The sequence below is a fragment of the Protopterus annectens genome, chromosome 3.part1 (genome assembly GCF_019279795.1).
Source record: "Protopterus annectens isolate FY-2018-M chromosome 3.part1, PAN1.0, whole genome shotgun sequence".
Classification (NCBI taxonomy): domain Eukaryota; kingdom Metazoa; phylum Chordata; order Ceratodontiformes; family Protopteridae; genus Protopterus; species Protopterus annectens.
In genome coordinates this window covers 1,823,221,764-1,823,235,174 of record NC_056732.1, presented here as the reverse complement: position 1 = coordinate 1,823,235,174, position 13,411 = coordinate 1,823,221,764, and the positions used below count along the sequence as shown (strand labels likewise).

At 43.5% G+C, this 13,411-nt stretch overlaps 1 protein-coding gene across 1 annotated transcript in view; it reads right to left on the bottom strand.

Annotated features, from left to right (window-relative positions):
* LOC122798705 (zinc finger protein 260-like) overlaps positions 1-13,411 on the bottom strand; it is a 184,733-nt gene that overhangs the window by 112,270 nt on the left and 59,052 nt on the right. Inside the window, exon 2 of the mRNA XM_044067801.1 lies at positions 6,333-6,459. Within this exon, the coding sequence (XP_043923736.1) occupies positions 6,333-6,459 (127 nt within the window). The remainder of the gene's footprint in view (positions 1-6,332; positions 6,460-13,411) is intronic.

The following is a 13,411-nucleotide window of genomic DNA, read 5'->3' as shown; positions in this document are numbered from 1 at the left end:
TATTTGTAGCTGCCTGAATAGGCAGGGAGGTAAAAAGCTTACAGTATCCAAGCATGCGGGAATATATTTGTAGCTGCCTGAATAGGCAGTGAGGTAAAAAGCTTACAGTATCCAAGCATGCGGGAATATATTTGTAGCTGCCTGAATAGGCAGTGAGGTAAAAAGCTTACAGTATCCAAGCATGCGGGAATATATTTGTAGCTGCCTGAATAGGCAGTGAGGAAAAAGCTTACAGTATCCAAGCATGCAGGAACAGATTTGTAGCTGCCTGAATAGGCAGTGAGGTAAAAAGCTTACAGTATCCTGCTGGAGTTCAGTTTCTGTTACACAGTTTTGGGTTTATGTTGTCTGATAGTATAAATAAACAGTTAAAAGAAAAAGAGTGAGTTATTTCTTTTTAATAAAGTTTAAAGTAAGTTATCAATTTAAGTAGCTCTACCAGTTGCTAGCAGCTCAGCTGGTAATAATAAAGATTTCTGTTTCATGTTCTCCTGCCAGCCTGTCACTGAGTTCATGTTCCCCCAGTTGCTGACAGTGGCTTCACTCCCCTGGGTTCTCATGTACCAGTGGGGTGGTCCCCCGGTACTGTTCCACCAAAGGAGACCCCCACCCAACCAGGAAGAAGCCAACAGACTCAGCAGATGTGATGACTGCCACTGAACAGGGAAGGAATAATGACAGATGGGTTATCATTCTGAAGGAGAGATGGGCCATCATTCTGAAGGACAGATGGGCCATCATACTGCTGGCTTGGCTGTAAGTTTTTTTCCTGTTTAACTACTCCCACCAATGTGCTCAGAATGTATCCACGAAGAGAAGGGGACACTGGGCCTCCAAAGAAGTCCCTACCTATGTGGTAATATTATCTACTTGCCTGATCACCAGCTTATGAAAGCAAGGTATGGTAACTCTTCAGTCTCTACCAAGACTCCAAATTTACCCACACCTCACCCCCCAAGCATGCACCCCTTTCCCTTATCTACGGAGATGCCAGCAGTCAAAGACTCTCATTCCTGTCTCTGCCTAAGTCGGATCCTGCCATGGCCAGGCCAGTAGCTGAACCTAGGTCATCTAGGCCATGGTCAGGGTTTCATTTTTATATGCCACACAGCCAACACCAATAGTAAGAACTTAAAAGTACTTACAAAATAACCCTCAGATGCCCAACTGTTCCTATGTTAGGAGGGATCCAACGGGATCCATATCAATTCCACTAAAACCAATTGCCAAGTCATAAGTAAACTACATTCAATTATTTGTGTGGGAGCATTGCCTTTTCTCCATCCAGTTTACATATATACATGAGGTTGCCCACTCTGCACACTGACTACTGTTATAGCCAACTCCAGGGTCAGTAGGACAGGTTTGCTAAACAGAATGATGATGCCCTGACAGTAACCTAGAGAGTAGGGTATCACAGAGACCCAAGAGCTACACGGGCCACAGTGGGTGGGGGGGGGGGGGTAAATGTCCAATGTCAGCTCACATATGCTGGCACCTTTCAGAGGGGTACGTTATGCAGTGCTATGGGTCATTTTATTATCATCTGTCTGTCTGTGTGTCTGTCAATTCATTCTAATAATCCAGGTAGGTGAACTGCTCATAAATAACCCTTTTCAGCCAAAGCCCAGGTCAATATATGAAACAGATGAAATAGCCCAACACAAATAAATGCTGACTGTTACATTCAAAAGTTGATTAATGTTTACAGTTGCTGCAAAATGATGATTCAGTAGGTGTTTTAGGATCATTTTCTTTACATCTGAAATGTTTAGTACTTCTTTTTGGCTTTATAATTACTGGTAAATTTAAACTGAGACAATTCAAACACCTGGTTCTTCATACAAAACAGTTACATAACAGGTATTTCAGTTAATCGACAAGGCAATTTATCCTCTTCTTCTTCTTTCAGCTTTTGCCCAGTTAAGGGTTGCCACAGCGGATCACCTGTCCGCTCATGATAGGCAGTGGAGTTTTTATGGTGTGGAGTTGTCAGCTTGGCATCCAACCTTCCACAGAAGGCACACACATGCATGCACTCACGCTTAGGGTCAATTTACAGTGTCCAATCCAACTACAGCATGTCTTTGGGATGGAGGAAACCAGAGCACCTGGAGGAAACCCATGCAACCACAGGGAGGACATGCAGACTCCACACAGACGGTACCCCAGCCAAGGATCGAACTGGAGAACCTCTTGCTGTGAGGCAGCAATGCTAAATGCTGCACCACCGCGACCGCCCTTCAGTTAAATCGACAAGGTGATTTATAATATGTACTAATTATGTTTTTTTTTAATGTATAATAAACAATTATGTGTGCATACATACTTACAAGGTAACTTTAGCACCTAAAAAGATGAATGTGATCGCAAATTTTAATGCCCACATCAGCCTTTAGAAGTGGGATTAGGGATTAAAAGAAATACTTTTAAAAATAAACTGAAGATAACCAAGAACCAGGGAGGGGGCAGCCATGTACTTCTCCAGCTTGAGGACAGGTAACAGTCTGACTGTTAAATACTTTTATCCCAAGGGGGATGAACACAGGCCCTCAAGGCCGCTAGGAAGAAGATCCCTTTGGATGGAGAAGCTGAATGACCTTCCTGCTTGCCTGGATGACAGCTCCCTCTGTTCACCTCCAAATCCCCTCATAGGTTCATAGGTAGCATAGGGCCTAAATAAGCCTAGCCAAGAAGGTATCCTGGCTTTTGCCACCCAAGAAAATTATTTTCCTGCGCCCCTGTCGAGTAGAGCCACAGAGGTGATCCCCGGGGTGAATTTCCTATTTCCCATCTAATCATCAAGATTTTTCTTGAAGAGTGCTAATGAGGAGCTTTGTTTGAAATAGATAGGTAGTTTGTTCCAGAGTTTGGGGAAGTCTCTGGGACAGGAATCTATCCCTCCAGCATGTTCTGTTTATTGTAGTGACAAGGGTTAAGTCCCTAGAGTGTGTAGCTTGGAGGGATTGGGATTTCTTTAAGTGGAGCATGTCCAACAGCTTAGGGTTTGACATAGCTTTGTATGTTAGGCAGAGATCACCTCTGAGTAGGCGATATGCGACGGAGTAAAGCTGGAGTTTTTTGAGACGGTCTGCATAGGGCATCTGTTTGAGGCCGGTAATCCTCTTTTTGAGGTATTTCTGTGGCCTTTCCAGTTGTTGTAGATGTCTTGTGAGGTACATACCAAAAGGGGTGTTGTACTAATGGGTCTAATGAGTGACGTGTAGAGGGGAACAATGACCTCTTTTTTCCTGGATGAGAAACCTTTTATGATGAGGTGTGCCATGTAGAAGGATTTCCTGACTACTGTGGTGATGTGATTATCAAAGGAGAGACTACTGTCCACCTGTGTCCCAAGGTGTCTTATCACACTTTTGGTGTTAAGTAGACTATCACCTACATGGTAACTCATGGGTACAGAGTTTTTACCAAAGGGGATGACAATGCACTTTTTGGCATTGAGCTTGAGGCCATGGCTTTGACACCAGGCATCTGTCTCAGTGAGGCCCTTTTGTAGGATGTCCACATCGTTAGGAGTTTCGATTATAGCTCCTAGTTTGCAGTCATCTGCGAACTTCATTAGCCAAAGACCTTCTGTGTTAGCCTGTACTTCAGAAAAGCAGATACCAAACTGGAGAGGACCCAGGACTGAACCCTGTGGTACTCCACTTGTCACTGGTCTGAAGTCGGATTTGGAGTCTGCTACTTTCACAGTGTGGGTTCTGTCAGTGAGCCAGTTGGCAACCCATGTTGTGACATAGGGATTTATACCTAGTTTAGTGAGTTTATCTCTAATTCCAGAGTGGGGGATAGTGTCAAAAGCCTTGGCGAGAGCTAGATAGGCTGTGTGAACCACCTTACCCTCGTCTACAGCTTTGGTGACTGCTTCAAAGAAGTCTATCAGGTTTAGGAGAAATGATTTGCCTTTTACAAACCCGAACCAGGTGGGGTCCAGAGTTTGGAGATTACCAATGTCTTTGTGTATAAGATCCATGATGATACGTTCCCTGGCCTTGGAGACCAGGCTCGTTAGGCTAATGGGGCAGTAGATTCCGGGGTCCGTGATGGCTCCACTTTGTGGAGTGGGATAACTGTCATTATGCGCCATTCATTGGGCACAAAGCCTGAGGTGAGGCTATGACTGAACATGGTGCTTAGGTGGGGTGCCATTTCATTATGCAGTTCGTGTAGAATGCAGCCTGGGATGTTGTCAGGTCCCATGGATGCTGTGTTCTTGGCTTTGGAGAGTGTGGAGTGTGGTTTTTACCTGTGCAGCCGTGGTTACAGGAACTCTGCATTCTTCCAGTATAGAGATGGGCCCTTTAGGGGGTGAGAGGGGGGTAAAGTTAGCACTGAACCTTTTGGCAATATCAGTTGGTACTGTGTATTTAGTGCCATTGTGCTGAAACTCAGAGCAGATCTGAGTGTTAACACTGAGAGTCTTGACATAGTTATAGAATGCTTTGTGGTTGTCTTTAAAATCAGTGGTGATTTTGTTTTCATAACTAGCTTTGGAGGATTTTATGAGGGATCTCAGCTTCTTACTGAGGCTAACCAGGGAGCTCCTCCAATCATGGATTTTACTCTTTTTTGCAACAGTTTCTTTCTTCTGTTGTAGAGTTTGTTTATGGCAGGGGACTACCAGATTGGCTTCCTTTTTTTGGAGGATAGCATCTTGGTTCTGTTAGGGATAGCACGAGCCATACACTCATGTAAGTGCTTATAAAGTGCATTTGTGTAGGATTCAGCAGTCGTACCTCAGTTTTCTCTGAGAGGCTACTATAATGGGGAGTGACATTGCTTAAGACTTACAGGAGGGGAATGATGGTTGGCAAAGGCAATGGAAAAAGCAACAAAGAGGAAAAAATGCAAGGTCATTGCAAGTATAAGAAACATTCGCCCTTATACAGAGGAATTGGTCTTTTCAGTGAACTGGCAAAATGATAACTTACACAGCTGGCTATCAAAGAAGTGACCAGCGTGAAGTACCATGTCAGGAATGTGCACTTTCTTAATAGTTTATAGGTTCACAGGTTGGTACTAGGCTATCAGCCCTAGGGCCTATACAAGCCTAAGCTATAGCAATTCCCTGGCTATTTCTTCCCACAGTATTTACTTCCCTGGACCCCTGTCTAGCAGGGCGACTGACGTGATCCCCGGGGTTAATTTCCCATCTCCCATCCAATCATCAAGGTTCCTTCTGAAGAGGGCTAAAGAGGTGCTCTGCTTGACATGTATGGGCAGTCTACTCCAGAGTCTGGGGAGTCTCTGGGTCAGGAACCTATCCCTCCAGCATGTTTTGTTCATTGTGATGACAAGGCTTAGATCCCTGGAGTGTGTGTCTCTGGGGGATTGGGATTTCTTTAAGTGTAGCATGCCCAACAGCTCTGGGTTTGACATGGCCTTGTATGTTAAGCAGAGATCGCCTCTGAGTAGACTATTTGTGACAGAGTACAGGTGGAGTTTTTTTTAGACGGTCAGCATAGGGCATCTGTTTTAAGCCTATGATTCTTTTAGTGAGGTATTTCTGCAGCCTTTCCAGTTGTTGCAGATGTCTTGAGAGGTACATACCAAATGGGGCGTTGTATACTATAATGGGTCTAATGAGGGATGAGTACAGTGGGACAATGACCTCCTTTTTTCTGGATGAAAAGCCCTTACTGATGAGGTGTGCCACATAGAAGGATTTCCTGACTGTTGTGGCAATGTGGTTATCGAAGGTGAGACCACTGTCCACCTGTGTTACTAAGTCTCTTATCACACTTTCAGTGTTTAGTGTACTGCCACCTGTGTGGTAATTCACGGGTACATGTTTTCTGTTTTTTCCTAAAGGGGATAACTATACATTTCTTGGCATTGAGCTTGAGCCCATGGCTCTGGCACCAAGCATCTGTTTCTGTAAGGTACTTTTGTAGACTATCCACATCATTTGGGTATTAAATAATGGCTCCCAGTTTGCAGTCATCTGCGAACTTTGTTAGCCAGAGTCCCTTAATCTAATAACCTATGTCAGACAGACCCAAGTTTAATTCCAGCAACCATTTCATGCATACTGCATGAATTAATGTGTCATTTAACCGGACTAAAACTCATAAGGTGAACCATGCAAAATCACAGCTGTGCCTAACGGGTTTTGTCAACTTAAATGCTAAGTAAATAAATGGAGGAACACAGGTGTGCTTAAGTACTTCTTAGGGCTGTCATGTTCAAAAAGGGACAACATTACTACAGCTGAATCTTCTTAATCTTTCTCAGCACAACACTGTTTTTGGAGTTATGATGTAATCATACTTCTCTGATGAAAGTGGCACTTCAAAAACCATCCCGCTTACCTACAGAAACCATGTTCTCGTAGTTCTGTACCATCACCTCCTTGTGCAGCTGTTTCTGCTGTTTACTCAGCATCTTCCACTCCTCTCTTGAAAATTTAACAGCAACATCTTCAAAGCTTTCTGGCACCTAGAAATACATGAAATTTGTTTACTTGATCTTTTAATCTCTTTTCATGGAAAAATAAATCTGAAATACTTCATCATGAAATTAACAAGTTATTTTACAATGTCAACAAGCTATTGTACAATATCGAGGCTTATTTTATAGAGATTACATGACTGCAACTCTGTCAGAATAAACAGATTTATCCTTGCATCCTGTGCTAACACGGTATGGTGGTCCCGTGTCCCCCAAGGCAAGGTGAACAACACATTAGCATTTTATGTCCCTCCTTCCTACCACCCAGCCCTCTATCCGTCTGATTGTCAGTGCTGCAGACAGGAAACTGAAATTAATGTCCACACCTCTGCCATAGCCACACCCTGTTTCAGCCTCTGGAAGTCTCTGACCCAGACTTCACCAGTAACTGCACTTTCAATACTCTGAAAAATGGGTCGGTGACTTCCTCATAGTAAAGCAGAGTCCAGTTTAATGAACCAGTGTCACGGCCTGTTAATTGCTACAAGTCAGTTTCCCATGTTTTTGTTATGAAACTCTACTCAGACCTCCCTTAAGGATGCCTGGATTGCTGCCCCAAGTTCCTATATTAATGTCATTTGCACACAACCCCTTATATCTGTCTATGTCTCTGCTCCAGTATTCCACAATAACCTCACTTCCCATACTCCCATTTTAGTCTGTGCATATCATTAGTGTAGGTTTCTGCATCAACACTGCTTCCTGTAGCCTCCTTTAGTCTGAGTATATCAGTGCTCCAGAAATGTACACCAAGACACTAGATTAAGATGTTGACAAAAGCCCCACTGTTTACCAAGGCCATCCAACTGTGTCCCTATCCCTTACAGAGATACCCCATGCCTTTACCCCATGCCTTTACCCTTCTTATTTTTCTCTTTTATTTGACTCAGGCATCCTTGAACTGTCCAGGTGATCTACATAAAATACTTTCTTAAACCTGCTCCGGATCTTGTAGCTTTAGATGCCAGGTATGTCTCTTCATACCTCTAATTGCTGTCATTTCCTCTCACCTCCAGCTGCACACCACCCACTGGCCCCTAATGGCATTGTGTGCCCATAGCCTATACCTCCTTTTCTTTTACTTTCTTCCATTGTGTACATGTCAAGCATGCAGAATAGTTAAGGATGGTAGGCACTGAATTGTAATTATCATCACTTTGGAGGCTCAGCTTTCTACATTCTGCCATCATTACCTCCCCTTGTTTGCAAGTCCCGTCAGAAATGACACAGTATTCAGCATCTAGCATTACAAATGCCTTGTAGGAAGGGAGGGTGAACACCACCTTTCATGAGTCCACTCCCCTACACAACCATCTCAGCATCTTGCTGGTTTCAATTACTAGTCTTTCAAACTACTTTTTTTTTAAAGACTCCTTCACCTAGCCATTGGCTACCACCAGTGCCTCTCATTATCCACAATGCTCTCCTGCTCCACCCCTGGACTTTCTCCCGTCCATGCTCCGAACCAGTGAGGAGATCAGCCAAGGGGTATTTTTTTAATTTGAGCCATAACTTCTCTGATTAGACTTGCTTTGCACATCTGTGCACATCCAATGGATGGACAGGCAGTGGGGATGTGTGACATATTGCCCACCTCAGTGGCAACTCAGACAATGTTCCTCACTTATTCCCAGTAAGAACAATGCCCCCTTACATGTCTCCAGTCTCCACCAGGGATTTACCATGAGGAGCATCCAGGTGTGTGCCCTTCTCCCGGGACAGGGATCGAATATAAGGAGCCTCAAAAGGTGCATGCCCTTCTCCTGGGACAGGGATTGAACATGAGAAGCATCCAGGTGCATGCCTTTTTCCCCGTATAAGGAACTAACATGAGGAGCATCCGGGTGTGTGCCCTTCTCCCAGGACAGGGATCGAACATGAAGAGCCTCAAGGTGTGTGCCCTTCTCCCAGGACAGGGATCGAACATGAAGAGCCTCCAGGTGTGTGCCCTTCTCCCAGGACAGGGATCGAACATGAAGAGCCTCCAGGTGTGTGCCCTTCTCTCAGGACAGGGATCGAACATGAAGAGGCTCCAGGTGTCTGCCCTTCTCCCAGGACAGGGATCAAACATGAAGAGCCTCCAGGTGTGTGCCCTTCTCCCAGGACAAGGATCGAACATGAAGAGGCTCAAGGTGTGTGCCCTTCTCCCAGGACAGGGATCGAACATGAAGAGCCCCCAGGTGTGTGCCCTTCTCCCAGGACAGGGATCGAACATGAAGAGGCTCAAGGTGTGTGCCCTTCTCCCAGGACAGGGATCGAACATGAAGAGCCTCCAGGTGTGTGCCCTTCTCCCAAGACAGGGATCGAACATGAGGAGCCTCCAGGTGTGTGCCCTTCTCCCAGGACAGGGATCGAACATGAAGAGCCTCCAGGTGTGTGCCCTTCTCCCAGGACAGGGATCGAACATGAAGAGCCTCCAGGTGTCTGCCCTTCTCCCAGGACAGGGATCAAACATGAAGAGCCTCCAGGTGTGTGCCCTTCTCCCAGGACAGGGATCGAACATGAAGAGCCTCCAGGTGTGTGCCCTTCTCCCAGGAAAGGGATCGAACATGAAGAGGCTCAAGGTGTGTGCCCTTCTCTCAGGACAGGGATCGAACATGAAGAGCCTCCAGGTGTGTGCCCTTCTCTCAGGACAGGGATCGAACATGAAGAGGCTCAATGTGTGTGCCCTTCTTCCAGGACAGGGATCGAACATGAAGAGGCTCAAGGTGTGTGCCCTTCTCTCAGGACAGGGATCGAACATGAGGAGCCTCCAGGTGTATGCCCTTCTCCCAGGACAGGGATCAAACATGAGGAGCCTCCAGGTGTCTGCCCTTCTCCCAGGACAGGGATCAAACATGAGGAGCCTCGAGGTGTGTGCTCTTCTCCCAGGACAGGCATGCCCATCCGTCTCCTTCCACTCCTCAAATGCCACGCAACTAACAGAATCTGGATCACCTGGGCCAAAGTCAGGCCTTTATCTCTCTATACCACAAAGTAAAAGGCAAGCTCATTCACTCCAATGGAGCACAGGAAGTTTGCACTGTAACTTCCAATGGGCGGAGCCTAAACCTTTTGATGGAATCAAATTACGTCCTCACATTTCAAACAAATGTTCATATCTCTGGAACCACAGGGAAGTATAAATGGAAAACTCTTCAGCACAAACTACTTTTAGTGGTAGTATTCTTTAGATTCTAGGTCTTAAACTGAATTTTATAAGTCATGGTAAACACAGTAACTATTACATTTGTAATATTTTGTAAACAACTGCAGTATCTCAGCAACCACTCAGGCTACACACATACTATCGGCAGCATTTTATTCACTTAGCTGACAGCTTTCACATGAGGCTAAGGAGTTCTGTCTGTGTTACTTGGTTGTTGAGATATTTAGAAAAATGTGAACATTATATCTATATAAACTGATATCATAAAATAACAGTTGATATCTTGTTTCTAGCACTAGCAGAGGTCAAATATTAATGCAGTTGAAGTTGCCATTGTGCAAGGTTTAAGAAGAAATATTTTAAAACCTTGTACATTGCATGGTTTTGGAATTATTGATGCAAAAATGAGCAAGCATTATTTGATGAGTAGAGATGTCAGTGGGAGTTAACTGCAGATGTACATGGAGACGTCACTCAGATGTAATGAGTTTTTAATGGACTGCAGTTTCTGGCAGATGGATCATGATGAGTTGTCCTGTCCTCACACGCACCCCCCCAACTCCCTGTCTGTAATAACTCGTGTAGTTACAAGAAACGAGTCTGTAACAACTACTGTAGTTACAATGTTACTAGAAACCAGTCTGTAATAATTAGTGTAGTTACAATGTTACTAGAAACCAATCTGTAATAACTAGTGTAGTTACAATGTTACTAGACACCAGTTTGGAATAACTAGTGTAGTTACAATGTTACTAGAAACCAGTCTGTAATAACTAGTGCAGTTACAATGTTACTAGAAACCAGTCTGTAATAACTAGTGTAGTTACAATGTTACTAGACACCAGTCAGTAATAACTAGTGTAGTTACAATGTTACTAGACACCAGTCTGTAATAACTAGTGTAGTTACAATGTTACTAGAAACCAGTCTGTAATAACTAGTGTAGCTACAATGTTACTAGAAACCAGTCTGTAATAACTAGTGTAGTTACAATGTTACTAGAAACCAAACTCATCTCACTCAGAGGCTCCAGCATAGTGTCTCGCATAGACATAAACAGGACCTGTCCAGTATAGAACCTTAGTCTTAATCCTCTATACTGAAGTGCTAGACTATGAGTTACCAGCAGGCTTCATCCTGTAGCTCTGGGTTTGATTCCCTCAATATCCATTTGCTTACTGTGTCACCTCGAGGAAGTCAATTAACCAGATAAAGCTCCTGGGTTATTCCTGAAAAGTGTCACTTATGCCTCTTAACTCTGTCTAGCTTACAAACACAAATAATAAACCTATTGCCAGTGCCATGGCACAGATGGGTAAATCTGACTATGGCACAGGTCACAGGTGACCTGGGTTTGAGTAGTGTCCCAGGCATCTGAGGTGCTGACAGGAAAAGATGGCATGTTCAACCTAGGGGGAAGGTGGTCACAAGGGTGCTCCCCACATTCAATCCCTAGTGGAGGCTGAAGACAAAGAGAGTGCATTGCAGAAAGGGGGGTCACTGGCTGAACTTCTGCAGAGGTGGGATTATGTCACACTTCCCCATTGCACTCCTGCCCCAGATGGAGGGTTCATATGTAAATACTAGGCAACCAGTTTGCAGACCATTTCAAGCCTAAAAAAAGTATTCAAAATTTCCCTCTACCCTCAAGGAGGACAAAACAAGGCAAGACAGACTGGGCTGCCCATCCAATTATTTAGGTTTACCTTGAAGGTGGCAAGGGTGCTGCTCTGCCTGACATGTAGTGGAAGTTTGTTCCCAAGGTGGGGATACATTAGCATATGAATCTATCAAACTAATGTGTCTTGTTTATCTGCTGATGAAGATTTAGTTCCTTTAAGTGAATATGTGATGTGACATTAGTTCTGTGGAGGAATAGGAGATCAAAAAAGATTGGATCTTCCATGGCACAATAGTCTAGACAAAGATCTCCACAGAGAAGGCAGCAAGAGACTGAGTGCAGAGAAAGGGCTGCCAGTCTCTTCTGATAAATAAGATTTTTGAGGCCACTGATCATTTTCATTATAAATCTGTGAAGTTTCTCAAGTTATGTGACAAGTTTAGATAAATACATGCCAAAAGGTGCATTATATTTAACAATGGGTCTGATAATATATGACTGAAGGGGAATTAAGACGTCTTTGGATCTAATGGAGATGCCTTTTGAAATCAAACGCGCCAGATAAAAGGCTTTCCCAAACTGCTGTGGAGAGATTGATTGATTTATTTATTTATTTAATTTTACATTTGTCCAGCTGGATATATTTCCATTTTCAGTAGAGGCCAGGGGAGAAAAGCTCCACATATAAACAACCACCACCACATAAAAAATGTTTATAATAAACAAGAAAGGCATTACAGTTTAAATTATGGGAAGACTGTGACACACTACAATAATACATATACACCTACAGATCTTTTTACAATATGAATATCTAGGGCAACCCCAAGACATTATAAGAATACATTTAAATCCTTGGTTATTCTAGTTTACTCCAGACAGTTATTATTTCCAAAGGGTTAGACAGTAACAGTAGAAAAAGGAAGAGGTATAAAGAAAATGGCAGGACGGTCAAATGATAAGGAATTATCAACAAGAGTACCCAGATCTCCTATAACAATCCGATTGGCAGGGTGCATCTCCTGTATTGTAAGTGAAACTGTTTTGTTTACCAAAATGAACTGTTATATTTTTTTTACATTTAATTTGAGACCATTGTCCTTGTACCAATTGTTAGCATGGTCAAAGTCAAGTATGAATAATTTTGAGTCAACTGAAGATCAAAAAACACCCAATTTACAGTCATCTTCAAACTTAGTTAACCCTAACCCAGGAGCTCTGGCCTGTACGCCTTGTCAAATATTTTCCAAATAGGAGAGTGGCCAAAACTAAGACCTGTGGTACACCACTGGTAAATGTTTTGCTTTCAGACGGGGCCCCTCCAACTCTTACCACATGGTTAACTATCCATCACTCAATATAAAGATTCATATTCAGATTTACAATTCTATCAATAATGGTTGCATGGGGAATAGTGACACAGGCCTTAGCCAGGCCTAGATATGCTGTATGCACTGCATAACCACTATCCACTGCTTCAGTTACATTTTCAAAGGAATTAATAAGGATAAACAGGCAGGGCCTTATTTTGATAAAACCAAACTGATGAGGGTCCAGGGTTGAGAGACTCACAATGTCCACATTAATGAAGCCCAAAATAATGCATTCAATAGCTTTACACACAAGGCCAGTGAGACTAATGGGTCTGTGGTTACCAGAGCCTGAGGCTGGGAAACTATTGTGTAACAGCATCACAATAGCCATTTTCAAGATTCAGGAATGTCAACAGTGGAGACGCTTAGATTAAGGAGGCTAAGTAGGGGTTAAAAAAGGCCATATTTGGCATGATAATCAGGAAACCTGGTATGTTGTCAGGGCCCAAGGATGAAGTTTTTGAAGGGGCTGAGAGAATTTGTTCCATAGTAATTAAAGGGGTGGTTGGGATTGAGAAACCTATGTGATAGCTATAACTGTGGGTGGAGTAAAATTTGCACTAAATTTGTTAGCAAAGTTATTAGCTATTTCTTTTGGGCTAGAGAGTATCGTACTACTGTGCACTAGCTTGGAACACTGTTGGGTGTTAGTGCTTAACTTCCTGATATGGTTAAAGAAAGATTTGCAGTTATTTTTGGTTTTAGTGGTGGTTACTTTAAGTCCGTACTCATCTTTCAGCTTCCTAATGGTTCCATTATGGTCTTCATTAGTTTTCTTGTGTGTGATCTTAAGGCAAG